This window comes from Macaca mulatta, chromosome 16 (assembly GCF_049350105.2).
Source record: "Macaca mulatta isolate MMU2019108-1 chromosome 16, T2T-MMU8v2.0, whole genome shotgun sequence".
In the NCBI taxonomy this organism is placed as follows: Eukaryota; Metazoa; Chordata; class Mammalia; order Primates; family Cercopithecidae; genus Macaca; species Macaca mulatta.
In genome coordinates this window covers 85,265,308-85,280,051 of record NC_133421.1, presented here as the reverse complement: position 1 = coordinate 85,280,051, position 14,744 = coordinate 85,265,308, and the positions used below count along the sequence as shown (strand labels likewise).

Genomic DNA, 14,744 nt, shown 5'->3' with positions numbered 1-14,744 from the left:
GGCGACAGAGTGAGGCTCTGTCTTGAAAAAATAATAATAATAATAATTAGCTGGGTGTGGTGGTGTGCACTTGTGGACCCAGCTACAAGTTTGCTGCAACCCAAGAGTTCCAGGCTACAGTGAGCTATGATCACACCACTGCACTCCAGCCTGGGCAACAGAGCAAGACTCTGTTTCTAAAATAAATCAGTCTCCATGGCCAGGCTCAGTAGCTTAAGACTGTAATCCTAGCCCTTTGGACGACTGAGGCAGGAGGATTACTTGAGCCTTGGAGGTCAAGGTTGCAGTGAGCCATGATCTCATGCCACTGTACTCCAGCCTAGGTGACAGAGTGACACCCTGTCTCTAAAAAACAAATAAAAATAAAATAAAATAAATAAATATCCAGACCACGAATCCAGTTGCTTGCTGTATACCTCCCTGGTCCTTAGAGGCAAAAGGTAGCCCTCACACTCACTCACCTCCTCCCATCTGGCAGCTGTCCTTGTCAACCCAACCCCTCAATGCCTCTATTTCACCACCACTGTCACCTTGCCCCTGGATGGCTGTGGGGACCCCAGCTCTTTCTCTCCCTTTGCCAGCCCAGCTTCCTCCAGTTAACTTTTTTTTTTTTCTTTGAGACAGAGTCTCGTTCTGTCCCCAGGCTGGAGTGGAGTGGCATGATCTCAGTTCACTGCAACCTCCGCCTCCCGGGTTCAAGAGATTTTCCTGCCTCAGCCTCCCGAGTGGCTGGAATTACAGGTGCGTGCCACCGCATCTAGCTAATTTTTGTGTTTTTAGTAGAGATGGGGTTTCACCATGTTGGCCAGGCTGGTCTCGATCTCCTGACCTCGTGATCCACCTGTCTCGGCCTCCCAAAGTGCTGGGATTACAGGCGTGAGCCACCGCCTCCAGCCCCTCCAGTTCACTTTCTAGAGAGGAGGATGCAACGTCCTTCCATCTTGCACACCCATCAATACAAATTGTTCATCTCACACTTCCAATGAGAATATTTTCTTAAACTGAAATATGCAAACCGACATTAGCGAATACTTCCAAGCGCAGCGTACTTACCGCGAAGCTCAAAGCTCAGCACTAGTGAGCATGGAAGGAAGTCCATGTTCAGAGTCTTTCTGATATTTTCAGGGCTGTGTGTTTTCGACTTCTTGTTCAATTTCATCAGCAAGACCTGTGCTGTGGCCACCAGGCTCCTCTGTGCCACAAAAGTGCAGGTTCTGCTGTTTTCTTCTGATTCACTGGTACTTGCATTATCACCATTATCTTTTTTTTTTTGAGATGGAGTCTTGTTCTGTTACCCAGTCTGGGGTGCAGTGGTGTGATCTTGGCTCACTGCAACCTCCGCCTCCCAGGTTTGTGATTCTCCCACCTCAGCCTCCTGAGTAGCTGGGGTTACAGGTGCCCGCCACCAAGCCCGGCTAATTTTTTTTTTTGAGACGCAGTCTTGCTCTGTTGCCCAGGCTGGAGTGCAGTGGCCGGATCTCAGCTCACTGCAAGCTCCGCCTCCCGGGTTCACGCCATTCTCCTGCCTCAGCCTCCCGAGTAGCTGGGACTACAGGCGCCCGCCACCTTGCCCGGCTAGTTTTTTGTATTTTTTTAGTAGAGACGGGGTTTCACTGTAGCCAGGATGGTCTCGATCTCCTGACCTCGTGATCCACCCGTCTCGGCCTCCCAAAGTGCTGGGATTACAGGCTTGAGCCACCGTGCCCGGCCTAATTTTTGTATTTTTAGAAGAAACGGGATTTTACCATGTTGGCCAGGCTGGTCTTGAACTCCTGACCTCCAGTGATCCGCCTGCCTTGGCCTCCCAAAGTGCTGGGATCACAGGCGTGAGCCACCATGCCTGGCTAATTTTTGCATTTTTAGTAGAGACAGGGTTTAACCATGTTGACCAGGCTGGTCTTGAACTCCTGACTTCAAGTGATCTGCCCACCTCAGCCTTCCAAAGTGCTGGGATTACAGATGTGAGCCACTGTGCCCAGCCACCTCTCGTTCTTTATAACAGTATGGAGGCCGGGCGCGGTGGCTCAAGCCTGTAATCCCAGCACTTTGGGAGGCCGAGACGGGCGGATCACGAGGTCAGGAGATCGAGGCCATCCTGGCTAACACGGTGAAACCCCGTCTCTACTAAAAAAAAAATACAAAAAACTAGCCGGGCGAGGTGGCGGGCGCCTGTAGTCCCAGCTACTCGGGAGGCTGAGGCAGGAGAATGGTGTAAACCCGGGAGGCGGAGCTTGCAGTGAGCTGAGATCCGGCCACTATGCTCCAGCCTGGGGGACAGAGCGAGACTCTGTCTCAAAAAAAAAAAAAAAAAAAAAAAAAAAAAAAAAAAAAAAAAACAGTATGGAAAGGGACTAATACAGGTATCTCATGAGGTGTCCCCCATCTCTTTGGCTGGTCTGTCTGCCAGGCACTGTCCCTTCCCTGCTTCTTCCAGCATGGTGTTCCTCTCCCTTTGGGGAACTGCTCCCCCATATTCCTCATAGTTCCCAAGTTGCTCATCTCAGAAGTCTAACAAGGGATGGTCAAGTGGCCATCTCGAGATGGACATGGCCAGATGGAACACCTGGTGCCCAACTCCTCCGGACAGGCCTTTCCTCACTCAGGCAGAGCAGGCGCCTGTCACACCTGGCCCTCACTGGGCCTCCCTAGTCTGGCCTCACTTTCGGCCCTGCCTGCCAGCCACCTTCAGCTCTCCACTGCCTCCCACGGTGAGTGAGTTCCTGGAATGGTGCTGAGCCCTCTTGTCCTCTGTCTGGAAGAGTCTGCCTGCTCTCTGGCAATTCCTGGTTCTCTCGGGTCACCCCCCCCCTCGGTGTGTTTCTCACCAGTGTCCACTGAGGACCATGAGCCCCAACTGTGGCAGGAACCACAGTTGTCTCAGACACCAGAGAACCCCACGCACTGGCCATACAGTAGGTGCTCAACGAAGACGAGTCAATAAAGATCCAACCCATGTCCAATCTAAATAACCCAGCCTCTCCCCTGGGGGAGGCCTTTCTCCTTGGGGACCACCTCCCCTTCAGCAGCACCCCACAGTCCTCCCTGGTGTCTGGAGGAAGCCAACAGGTCTGAGATACTGGGGTGCCCTTCTCCTCCTGACAGTAGGGAAAGGCCAGCCAGGGGTGGCCAGGACCCAGGGAAACAAGTAAGGCAGACTCAAGATGGTTCGTGCTTGCTATGTGTTCCCAGAGAGGGAAGGCACAGCCGGGCTCAGACACAACTACGCAGTTTGATTCACACGACTCCCAAAGTGGATTCTCCTGATGCCAGCCCAGGCCAGGGCTAGAGCCTCGGGGGACAGGCAGGGTACCGGCTCCCACTTTGTATTCACATGGAAAATTTCTACACAATTGAAATATTAAAGTAGGTGGACCAGTCCAGTGAAGAGGTAATAGGTGTTTATTAAAAACTTTTTCACCCAGAGGCAGTTACCATGTATAACTTAAACCCCAGCCCACTACAAAAAGGGATGGGGGCAATAAAAACTGTGCAACATTGACCAAAGGACCCAGACAGACGAGACCCGGGAAGGGCAGCCCCAGGGGCCGGGGCCTCTCCTCTCCCGAGGCCTGGAGCAGCTGCATTGTGGAAGCCGGGGCGCCCCTATCCCCTGGTGTGGCCCTGTGCACCGGCCTCTCCGGCTGGGGCAGGGACCTCCAAAAGGCCATCAGTAGTAGTGTGTGCTCATCGTGCAGCCTGGCCGCTCAGCCACTCACTCTGCTGAAGGACACAGAGGGACAGCTCAGGATCGCCCTGGGCAGGACGGGGTGCCCCAGCCGCCCACACTGAGCCCAGACATGGTGCTTTCCAGGTCATCAGGGCACGTGTACGGCCCTGTGGAATCCAGGGGAGTGGGACCAGGGCTCTTCCTCCCATCCCTTCCCAGCACATCTGGCAACTGCACTCAAGCCCAGAGCCCCCACCTCCGCCATTGCTGAGGCTGCGCCCCATGGCCGCTCGATGTGAATGCCAGTTGAGGCTCCTGCATGGGCAAAGACAGGGGAGTCATGACCTCAGGGGGCCTCCACTCCCAGCGCTCCCGAGCCCCCTGGCAGAGCCCCGGGCCCACCCCAGCCAGCCTGGGTGGTGCCTCACCCGCGGTCTCCCTCCAGTGTGCTCTGGATTTCCTTCAGGACTCCTGCAGGCCGGGTGGGAACAGAGGCCCACTGAGGCCCTTGGGGCGGCCAGCCACAGCCTTTCCACCCCCTTTCACCATGGGTGCCGGATGGATCTGTCCCCTGCCTCAGGGTAACGGCCTGCCCACCCTCCCTTGACCCTGATCCCCCCTTCCCCACCCCTCCTGCCAGCCCCACGCTCTCCCACCCAACTCACTCTCATCACTGAGCAGAGCGCGCTCCATCACCAAGCCGGGCTGCTTCTCTGGAAGGTAGAGGCCGGGTCAGGGAGCCCCGCCTGGGCCCTCCTCGGCCTGGCTCTCTCCTTACTGAGGTCGGGATGTGGAAGCCCAGGGCTGGAAGGAATGCCGTCTCTACTCCCAGCCCAAACACTACCTGCTCACTCAGGACCCCGTCCCTCCCGTCCAGCCCCAGGTCTGGGCTGGGTGTGGCCCAGGTGTGCATGGGCCCAGGAGGCCTGTCTTACCCTCGCCATCACTCTGAGTCCCTGAGTTCCTGTGGGGAGAGAGACAGTGAGGACCAGGGCCTCTGGGCTCCCTGCCCAGCTCTGAGAGCCCTGGTCCCATGAAGAACAAAGTCAATGGTGCAGCCTGCCCTGAGCAGGAGAGCCTGGGAGGTAAACTGAGTCCTGCCCTGGACTGCCAGCTTGCACAGGGGCAAGGGGCACGCGAAGAGGTATAGAGAGCCAGAGCCTGGGAGGGTGGGCTGAGCTTGTGGGGAGGTGTCTCTGGCCAGGCAGCAGTGGGAGCCTCAGGGTATCTCAGAGAGGGCAGGGAGGGGCAGGAGAGGCCTCTGGCCCTTTCACTCACCTGGCTCGGCTCGGCACCTTCTTGGGGCCTGCCCCGTTACCAGGGCGGTGGTTCTTGGTTTCTGCTGAATCCACCAGACACCGGGGCTCCACCAGCCACTTGGTGGAGAGAGAGAAGCGCTCGAACTCCGAGGGTGAGATCAGGTAGAAGCCTGGGGAGTGGGGGCAATGCTAGTGGCCTGGCCTGGTGGCTGCCAAGGCTGCTTCCCAACCTGGGGGAGCAGGGGCTAGCGTTCCCTCGCAGTTCTCCGCTTAAGGCCCATCCAGTCTGGCCATGGCCACAACACCCCTGGCCACCCTTCCCGTCCCTGCAGTGCCTGGGGCCCCCACACCCGCCCAGCCCAGCTCGAACACCTTGGCCATATTTGGTGAAGACGCAGGAGGCGATGCCACTGACGTCCTCCCGGCGGATGCAGCTGTAGCGCACCTGGGGCTTGAGCAGTGGCAGCGACACCACCTGGATGTCACCCAGATTGGTGAGGACTGCCAGGTGGTGCTCCCCATAGTCCTCAGCTCGACGACTGCCGAAGTGGGCCACGCTGACCCGCCTCACCCTTGAGCCCTCCAGGGCCGTCAGCTTCAGCTTCAGCTTGGCACTCACCTTGGGCAGCGTGAACACCTGGGGGTGCGGGGTGGTCGTTCACGCCCATGGCCAAACCAGTTCTCCTGTGAGGTGCTGTAGGTGCTGGGCCCTCCCCTCCCCGCATGCCTCCCGGTGTCCTGGCAAACCCTTGGCTCTCAGATGCACAGACACAGCCTGGGGGGATGCCGAGGTCACCGACTTCCCTGTCTGGAATTTTTTTTTTTTTTGAGACAGAGTCTTGCTCTGTCACCCAGGCTGGAGTGCAGTGGTATGATCTCGGCTCACTGCAAGCTCCACCTCCCAGGTTCACATCATTCTCCTGCCTCAGCTTCCCAAGTAGCTGGGATTACAGGCACCCGCTACCACGCCCGGCTAAATTTTTGTATTTTTAGTAGGGATGGGGTTACACCACGTTAGCCAGGATGGTCTTGATCTCCTGACCTCATGATCTGCCCACCTCGGCCTCCCAAAGTGCTGGGATTACAGGTGGAAGCCACCGTGCCCAGCCTTTTTTTTTTTTTCTGAGATAGAGTCTTGCTCTGTTGCCCAGGCTCAACTACAGCAGCGTGATCTCGGCTTACTGCAACCTCCGCCTCAAGTAATTCTCCTGCCTCAGTCTCCCGAGTAGAGCTGGGATTACAGGCGGCCGCCACCACGCCGGGCTACATTTTTTTGTATTTTTAGTAGAGTTGGGGTTTCACCATGTTGGTCAGGCTGGTCTTGAACTCCTGACCTTGTGATCTGGCCTCCCAATGTGACTTGGCCTCCCAAAGTGCTGGGATTATAGGCATGAGCCTGGCCCCCCATCTGGATTTTATCCCTTCCACAGACATAGGTCCTGCCTCAGTGTCCTCACATGAGACTCCCCCCTCCCTTATTTCCTGTGCTTCTGCAGCCCCTCAGATACCAATGCAAACAAGGTGAGTCCCAGCCATCGTTTGTGCCCAAGGTCCGAGCCTCCTGGATGTCCCGGGGAGTCCCAGGGAGACCCGCCGCTGCCCGTGTGGCACCTTGAACTGCTCCTCCGACACAACGAGCAGCTGGTGGCTTCCCTGCATGTCAGGGCTCTTCGACAGATCATGGGCCACTTCGAGGGGCTCGGGAAGGGGTACGCTGTGTCCGTCGAGCACCAGGATGCCCACCACCGGCGCCCGGTGCATCAGCTGGATCTCCTTGGCTACGGGGAGGAGGTGGGTAGTGGGACTGTGGGGGGTGGTGGGGCTGGAGCCACTCCCTGGTCCTAGCCCAGGCAGCCCGAGCACCCCCTGCTCTCCCTGCCCAGCACTCACCCTGCTCTGCCCGCACGGGCTCATCCATTCTCCGCTCAGCGGGGGGCACACGCAGGGAGAAGGCATAGATGGTGCCCCCGTTGGTGCCAGCCCACAGCGAGGGGCAGTGGCGGGAGCCTGCCGAGAAGCCATGTGTGGGTGTCTGACCCTTGGCGTGGGAGTCGGGTGGAGCTGGGCAACCATGGCTTACTCCCAGGTTTTCTCTCCTGGGAGAGGCTGGAAGGCTCTCTGACAACCACACAGGCCGCAACATAGAAGACCCCAGTCCCAGGTCAGCTCAGCCCTTGCTGCAATACAGCAGGGAGAAGCAGCCAGGGAGACACACGTTCTCTGGAGGCCAGTAGGCTCTGCCATCCCCGATCGTCACAGCTGCTCTAGGAGGAAGCTATCACTCCCTCATTTTACAGAGGGGCAAGCTGAGGCCCCGAAAGGCCAAGTGACGAGTCGGAAGCCATGCTTCTAAAGGGTGTACAGCCTGGATATAAAGCCAAGGCAAGCTGACTTGGAGGCCCAGGCAGGGGAGGGGAGGAAGCAGGCAGGGGCTGCAGTCTGCCCCTGCTCACAAGGGGAAACCCTCTTAGGTCCTACCAGCCAGGCAGGCAGCAGCCCCCGGCATGCCCCCAGGTCAGGGGGTATCTACTGCCCCCCACCCCTCAATCCCGGGCTGGTCACTCACTGTCCCTCAGGTAGGTGTCAGCAAAGTACAGGGTCCGGACGAAGCCTGTGAAGGAGTCCTCTGCCGAGCGAGCCTCGATCTTGCGCTGCACAGGTGCCAGCTCCATGTTCTGGAGGCCCGGCCGCTCAGTCTTGGCGCTCCCCTCCTGCACCTGCAAGGGGTGGGCCAGCCTGAGGGTCAGCTGTGGCCTCCCCTCCCCAGGGACAGTGCTTTGCTCAGTGCTGATCCTTGCATCAGAAGGCTGGCCATGCCAGCCACCTGCCAGGTCTGTGTCTAGGAGGACCCTTGTCCAAGTGGGAGGTGCCCTTGGGGGAGACTACCTGGGTCCCCAGCATGTTGTAGAGAGAAAAAGGAAATCATTGACATTTACTGGGGATTAGTTCTAGGGTAAGCATTACAGTTACTGCCTTTCTGCTCAGGAAGCTGAGGCACAGAGAAGCAGCGTGACCTGTCTGAGGTCGCACATGGCGGCAAACCCATGTGACCTGGACCCTGAGTCTTGTTTGTAGCCCGTCGTGCCTGGGGAGCAGGGGCCGTGTGACCCCTGCTGGCTGCTCTGAGCCGAACCTGGGTGAGTGGCCGGCCGCAACCTCCCCTCGGGCCTTACCTCTCCTGGGGTGCCAGCCGGGCGCCGCTTCCGGCTGGACACCCGGCTCCGACGCATCCGGCGGAATGACTGACGCAAGGACTTCTTGAGGGACTTGACGCGGGACAATGGGCCCTCCAAGGCCAGCTGGTCACTGGGGTGCAGCGTGCACCTTGGGGGGATGGCAGGCTGTCAGTGCTGCTAGGTCCTGGGGGTCCTCGCGGGCCCCACTCCCAGCCCCCGGCCCCAGCTGCCCTGCTCACTTAACAAAGACCTGCCGCCGCTGCTGGTGGTCAAAGAGGCCAAAGCCATGGCTGGTGCCAAAGGCCACGAGCCGCCACTCAGAGTGCAGGGCCAAGGAGGTGACCACAGCCGGGGGCTGGCACTGCACCAACACGAAGGGCTGAAAGCCAGGCTCAAAGCGCACAGGCCCTGAGCGGGCTGCCAGGCGCTCGTGCCCCTTCCAGCGGTAGCCCTCTTGGTCTTGCAGCAGGTCGGCCTCCACCTGCTCCACAGCCTGCTCTGCTGCCTCATCATTCAGTTCCAGTACCAGCACCTGGGCGGGGTGGCAGGCGGCTCAGCAAGCCCTCAGCAAAGGGACGGCAGGGCCGCAGGACGCTACTAGTGGGGACAGCAAAGGAGCTGAACCCAGGCCAAGGCCCAAGGCTCAAGCAGGGATAGGCCTCCGTCCAACCTCAGCTCTTAATTATTTTTTATTTATTTATTTTTTTGAGACGAGTCTTGCTCTGTTGCCCAGGCTGGAGCGCGGTGGCACGATCTTGGCTCACTGCAACCTCTGCCTCCTGGGTTCAAGTGATTCTCCTGCCTCAGCCTTCCAGTAGCTGGGATTACAGGCACACACCACCACGCCTGGCTAAGTTTTGTATTTTTAGTAGAGACGAGGTTTCACCATGTTGTCCAGGCTGGTCTCGAACTCCTGACCTCAGGTGATCCGCCTGCCTTGGTCTCCCAAAGTGCTGGGATTATAGGCGTGAGCCACCATGCCCGGCCCACCCTTAATTCTGATTTCTGGAGAAGAAACAACCGTCCCAAGGACCTCCCGCCAAGGGGATCAAGCCACCTCCGTCCGCTGGAAGAGCACAGGACACAGAATGTGCGTCAGGCAGGTGGCTGGCTCCTGTCCCTGCGGGTCCCTGTCATCCACCACTCCTCCCCAGCTCCCCTCCCCGGCCCAGCCTGCTACCTGCCCTGCCGTGCCTGCCACAGCCAGGTAGCCACTGTACTTGCAGAGGAAGATCTTCTGGATGCCCAGCCGGGGGTCATCACTGTAGGGGTCAAAGGAGCCCACCTGGAGAAGGGGAGGGGCCCTCTGAGCGGCCATGGGGGCTGGACCCAGCTGGCCTCTGCCCTTCCTGGGTCCCAGGCTCCTGGCCTCACCTTGCGGAGTGGGGGCCACTCGTCCTCGCCCTGGGCACTGAGGTTCTCGTTGGGGTCCGTGTCGGTGAGGAACACGCGCACTGTGCTGAGTTTGTACAGCAGCCGCAAGCAGACACCTGAGGCATCCCAGAACCGCACCGTGCCATCCTCGTGCCTGTGGGCAGAGCCCATCTGCCGGGCATGAGAGGGACGCCAACCTGGGCGCCCAGGAGCTGGCTTGTCCACCTTAGGGCTCTGCTCCCACCCCACACATCCTCCTGGGGAGAGGAAGGGTAGCGTCGAAGTCCCCTACCCTGTGAGCAGCAGATCCCTCTGGGGTGGGGCTGGAGTCAGGCTGGTGCCACCGTCAATTGGCCACTCCTAGAGAAAGAGACCAAGAAGTCTGTGGGAGAGTTTGTCTTGGGGTGGGGCTTGGCGTGGGGCTGGGCCAGGGCCGGACCTACCATGGTGGAGAAGTGCGCATTCTGCTGGCTGCCGGCGGCAATGATCCGCTCCCACAGCTTCAGGGGGATGTTGGAGACGTGGTGGGAGCAGGTGATGGCGGAACAGTGCAGGGAAGCCAGGTAGGGCAGCTGGACCGGTGGCCAGCCTGCTGTCTGCAGGTCAATCACCACCAGCTCCTCCTCAGCCAGCACCACCAGGGCATAGGGGTCGTCAAAGGCTGGGGTACAGGCCAAGGATCAGGGGCTGGGGCCAGGAGGAAGCAGCCCAGCCCTGCGGAATCAGAAGCTCCAGGGTTAGAGCCAGGGCATCTGCAGATCCAGAAAGCCCTGTTCTTGGCTGCTTGAGCAAAGCCTTTCCACCTCCAGGAGGGCAGCAGGTGTGGGCAGCAGCCCTGGCTCTGTGTGCAAAGCTGCTGAGAGCTACCTGGCACAGGGCTCCTGGAGGGGATACACCTGGTTGGAAGGCAGGGTCCCAACCAGGATAGGCACCCCAGAGGCAAGGAGCTGTGCCTGCCAACCCTCTTCCCTGGTTCCTCCTCTATGGGACCTGCCCTCCCTGCTCAGATGCGCCTGCCAAGCCTCCCCACAGGCAGCGGCAAGCGTGGTCTTCAGCACACCAGTTGCTAGGGGTGGCATTTTCTTTACTGCACACAATCACCTCACCTCACTCAGGCCTGGCCCCAGCTAGTGTCCAATAAACGTGCACTGGACGATGAAACCATTTTTTTTTTTTTTTTCCTTTTCTTGAGACAGGGTCTCACACTCTGTTGCCCAGGCTAGAGTATAGTGGTGTGATCTTGGCTCATTGCAACCTCCACCTCCTGGTTCAAGCGATCCTCCTGCCTCAGGCTCCCAAGCAGCTGGGATTACAGGTGTGAGTCACGATACCCAGCTAACTTTTGTAATTTTGGCAGCGACCGGGTTTCGCCACGTCGCTCAGGCTGGTGTTGAACTCCTGGGCTCAAGTGATCTGCCCACCTCGGCCTCCCAAAATGCTGGGATTACAGGCATGAGCCACCATGTCCAGGCGTTTTTTTTTTGTTTGTTTGTTTGTTTTCTCTTTTTTTTTTTTGAGATGGAGTCTTGCTCTGTCGCCCAGGCTGGAGTGCAGTGGTGTGATCTCGGCTCACTGCAACCTCTGCCTCCAGGGTTCAAGCGATTCTCCTGCCTCAGCCTCCTGAGTAGCTGGGATTACAGGCGCCCACCACCACGCCTGGCTAAGTTTTATGTTTTTCTTTTTTATTTTTTCCGAGATGGAGTTTCACTCTTGTTGCCCAGGCTGGAGTGCAATGGCCTGATCTTGGCTCACCACAACCTCTGCCTCCCAGGTTCAAGTGATTCTCCTGCCTCAGCCTCTCGAGTAGCTGGGATTACAGGCACGTGCCACCAACGCCTGGCTAATTTTGTATTTTTAGTAGAGACAGGGTTTCACCACGTTGGCCAGGCTGGTCTCGAACCTCTAACCTCAGGTGATCTGCCCTCTTCAGCCTCGCAAAGTGCTAGGATTACAGCTGAGCCACTGCCCCTGGCTGACGCTGCCTCTTTGAAGCGCTTGTCCTCCCTGCTCCTCTGGGGTCTGCTGCCCGCTGGCTGCTTCCAGGTGTTCTTGGCCAGATCCCTACCAAACTCCATGCCTCCAAGGCTTGAGGGTGCCCGGGCTCAGCTTTCCCATGCCTTCTCTTCTGTCTTCCTCACCACCTGGGCAGCCTCCTCAGGGCCCCTGGTTTCACATCTCTCTCTTTTTTTTTTTCTTTTCTTTTTTTTTTTTTGTTGAGACGGAGTCTCGCTCTGTCGCCCAGGCTGGAGTGCAGTGGCGTGAGCTCGGCTCACTGCAAGCTCCGCCTCCCGGGTTCACGCCATTCTCCTGCCTCAGCCTCCCGAGTAGCTGGGACTACAGGTGCCTGCCACCTCGCCCGGCTAGTTTTTTTTTTTTTTTTTTTTTTGTATTTTTAGTAGACACAGGGTTTCACTGTGTTAGCCAGGATGGTCTTGATCTCCTGACCTCGTGATCCACCCGTCTCGGCCTCCCAAAGTGCTGGGATTATAGGCGTGAGCCACTGCGCCTGGCCTCTTTTTCTTTATACTTCAAAATCATTGAGCAGCCTTCACACGTCTCTTCACGGATGACTCCAAATGGACACCTTCCCGATCTCTCCTCTGAACTCCAGACCCATAAGCCCCAGCTGTGTACTCGGCATCTCCCTTATGGGTCTGGAGATCAGAGGAGAGATTAAGTCCTCAGATTTGATTCCCGCCCAGCTGAGCTTACCGCACCCTCTTGCCACTACCTTCTCCAGGATTCCTGGTGCTCCCAGTAAACCCTCATGTCATCCTTGACTGATCTCTCCTCCCCTCTCTCACCTCTCCCTAGACAAGGAGCCAACAAATTACAGCCCGAGGGCCAAATCTGGCCTCCTGCTTCTTCCTGTCAATACGGCTGTCCTGGAACACAGATACACCCCTTGTGTTGTCTGTGGCTGCACGTGCTCTGCAATGGCATTAGGCTGAGTAGCTGCGGTGAAGAAAGCCACCCAGCACTTTATAGCAACAGTCTGTGAGCCCTGACCCGGCCCCTCGGTCAATGCTGAATGTTAGAAAAGACAATGTAACCCCAGCCACCTTCTGTCAGCCCCATGGCCGGCACCGCAGCCCAAGCCGAGGTCACCTCTCCCTCGGCTCTCACGGGGCTCCCGTCTTTGCTCCACTCTGTTCCCCACATGGCAGCCAGACAGATCCTTTGGAGCAGAGGCTAGATCATGGCACCCCTGCTCAGGGCCCTCATCTCCCTAAAATCCTAAGTCCTTACCGTGCCTCCACGGCTCTATACGATCTGGCGCTGGCCACATCTGGACCCATACAGGGGCCATTCTGCCCTCTCTTCGCCCCTACCTCACTGGAGCAAGCCAAGAGCCCTCCCAGCTCAGTCTGCACCCCATGTCCCTACGGGGCAAGCCCTCTCTCAGACTGTTCCTGTGTCTGCGCAAATATGTCCCCTTATCAGGGACGCCTTGCTAACCCTCGTCTAAACCAGCACTGCTGTCCTCTGCCTGGCTTTTTTCTTACCTCTGATGTTATTTGGCAACCTGCTCACTCTGTCCACATACTCAGATCTGTGTTCCATGGGAACAGGGGCCCTCTCTGTTTCTAGAACAGGGCCTGGCATGTAGCAGTTGCTCATTAAACAGGAAAGCCTACCAGGGCCAGCTGGGTCACAACCCGGCACGGCAGAACCATCACGGGAGAGCCTCAGGGTGCCCATGTATCATCTGAGGGAAGCACCACTCATCAGGCACCCATCTCCTGGCCTGCCGGACTGCGGGGAGTTGGGGACACAGAGGGACAACTGCAGGAAGGTGGCCTGTCCTAGAAAGCCCCAGCAGTCTCGAATTTGTAGCTCAGCAAGTTTCTCCCGTCCCTTCCTGACCTTTCCGCTGGGAATCAGGTAACTCAGCCCGGGGAGTGTGGCCACCACAGCCCAAGAGGCCCCTGCTCTGTGCCAACATGGCCCAAATGCTGTGGAAAGAGCAGAGCTGGGCCTTGCTCTCAGCATCCAGGGTGTGAGGAGGGAAGAGAGGCTGAGAAAGAAAGAAAAGCAGGTTTGGGATTCCCCTGAACAGGGTAGAGGCCGTGAGTACACAGACCAGGTGTCCTGAACAGCCCCGCCCCCTCACCTTTCGGCCTCAGGCCCTTTCAGGCCAGCGTCATTAGGAGAGGGCCCTCCCTCCTGGAGAGCTCCTGCAGGCCTCCTCTCCAGGTTTCAACAGCAGCCCTTTCTGGTCTTGCCTGTCACACTATTTACGAGGCTGACTCAGGGCTCTGCCGGTCCTGCTGGAGCTCCAGGAGGCTGCACAGCCACCTTCTGCCCTGCCCAGAAGGCGGGCTTTGCCATCTCTAAGCTAGGACCCTTTTGCCTCAGCAGGGTGGGTGTTAAATCCAACAGTACGGATCAGCTCCCTGTGGGCTAAGTGCCATTACAGTCTGGAAAGGGCAGAGAGCCCGGGGCAGGCAGGAGGTGTGGCTGGGCTGGGTCTCTAGCTGGGGAGGGTGGCAGGGAGGCAGAGAAAGGAGCTGTAGGCCTTGATGACACTTCACCTTGGGGTGCAGTAAGGCTAGGCGACTCAGGACAGTGGTAGGCTTAGGAACACCTGTGCAGAGCCCTTTTTTTTTTTTTTTTTGGAGACACGGTCTGGCTATGTCACCCAGGCTGAGTGCAGTGGCATACTCCTGATGCTCCTGGCTTGCTGCAACCTCCACCTCCAGGGCTCAAGTGATCCTCCCACCTCAGCCTCCTGAGTAGCTGGGACTACAGGTATGTGCCACGACACCTGGCTAATTTTTTTATTTTTTGTAGAGACAAGGGTCTCCCTGTGTTGTCCAGGCTGGACTTGAACTGCTGGGCTCAAGCGATCCTCCCACCTTGGCATCCCAAAGTGCTGGGGTTACAGGCAGGAGCCACTGCACCTGGCCCTGTCTTTACTGATGGCCCTGCCCCACACCTCCCACACCTAACCCTGGGTACCCACTCCTGAAGCTCTCCTACCGGCTGCAGGGTCCGCCTCTGTGAGGACAGTAAAGTCGATGACACGGGAGGTGAAGTCGAAGGCCGTCTGCTGGCCATCGTGGATCACTGAGATGCAGTGGCGGTCCCCGTAGCTGGCCCGTGGCATGCCGCCCTGGAAGATGGTGAAGGGCAACCTGGCAGGCACAGAGAAGCAGCAGTGGGCTGGGGCTCCTGGCACGGCCTCAACAGCCATAGACCAGCGATCAAAGTGACCACTCAGTCAAGGTCCCCAGGAGCAGGGGGGACTGGACCCCATCTCCTTCC

General features: G+C 58.2%; 1 protein-coding gene across 50 annotated transcripts in view; it reads right to left on the bottom strand.

Annotated features, from left to right (window-relative positions):
- Positions 1-3,381: 3,381 nt before the first annotated feature.
- The window catches only part of LLGL2 (LLGL scribble cell polarity complex component 2), a 51,357-nt gene continuing 39,994 nt past the window's right edge, over positions 3,382-14,744 (bottom strand). For 10 of the 50 annotated variants that reach the window (XM_077972721.1, XM_077972725.1, XM_077972724.1 and 7 more), the window contains 17 exons: positions 14,460-14,614; positions 9,920-10,137; positions 9,769-9,836; positions 9,477-9,630; positions 9,283-9,387; positions 8,342-8,634; positions 8,100-8,250; positions 7,493-7,643; positions 6,817-6,933; positions 6,538-6,704; positions 5,299-5,563; positions 4,946-5,096; positions 4,603-4,631; positions 4,333-4,380; positions 4,096-4,138; positions 3,924-3,982; positions 3,382-3,720 (listed from right to left, as the gene is read on the bottom strand). In XM_077972721.1, coding sequence (XP_077828847.1) covers positions 3,713-3,720; positions 3,924-3,982; positions 4,096-4,138; positions 4,333-4,380; positions 4,603-4,631; positions 4,946-5,096; positions 5,299-5,563; positions 6,538-6,704; positions 6,817-6,933; positions 7,493-7,643; positions 8,100-8,250; positions 8,342-8,634; positions 9,283-9,387; positions 9,477-9,630; positions 9,769-9,836; positions 9,920-10,137; positions 14,460-14,614 — 2,182 coding nt within the window. In that variant the 3' untranslated portion in view covers positions 3,382-3,712. Of the gene's footprint in view, positions 3,721-3,923; positions 3,983-4,095; positions 4,139-4,332; positions 4,472-4,602; positions 4,632-4,926; positions 5,097-5,298; positions 5,564-6,537; positions 6,705-6,816; positions 6,934-7,492; positions 7,734-8,072; positions 8,251-8,341; positions 8,635-9,282; positions 9,388-9,476; positions 9,631-9,768; positions 9,837-9,919; positions 10,138-14,459; positions 14,649-14,744 lie in introns of all 50 variants that reach the window. The other 40 variants (XM_077972731.1, XM_077972728.1, XM_077972732.1 and 37 more) reach the window with 16 other exon arrangements.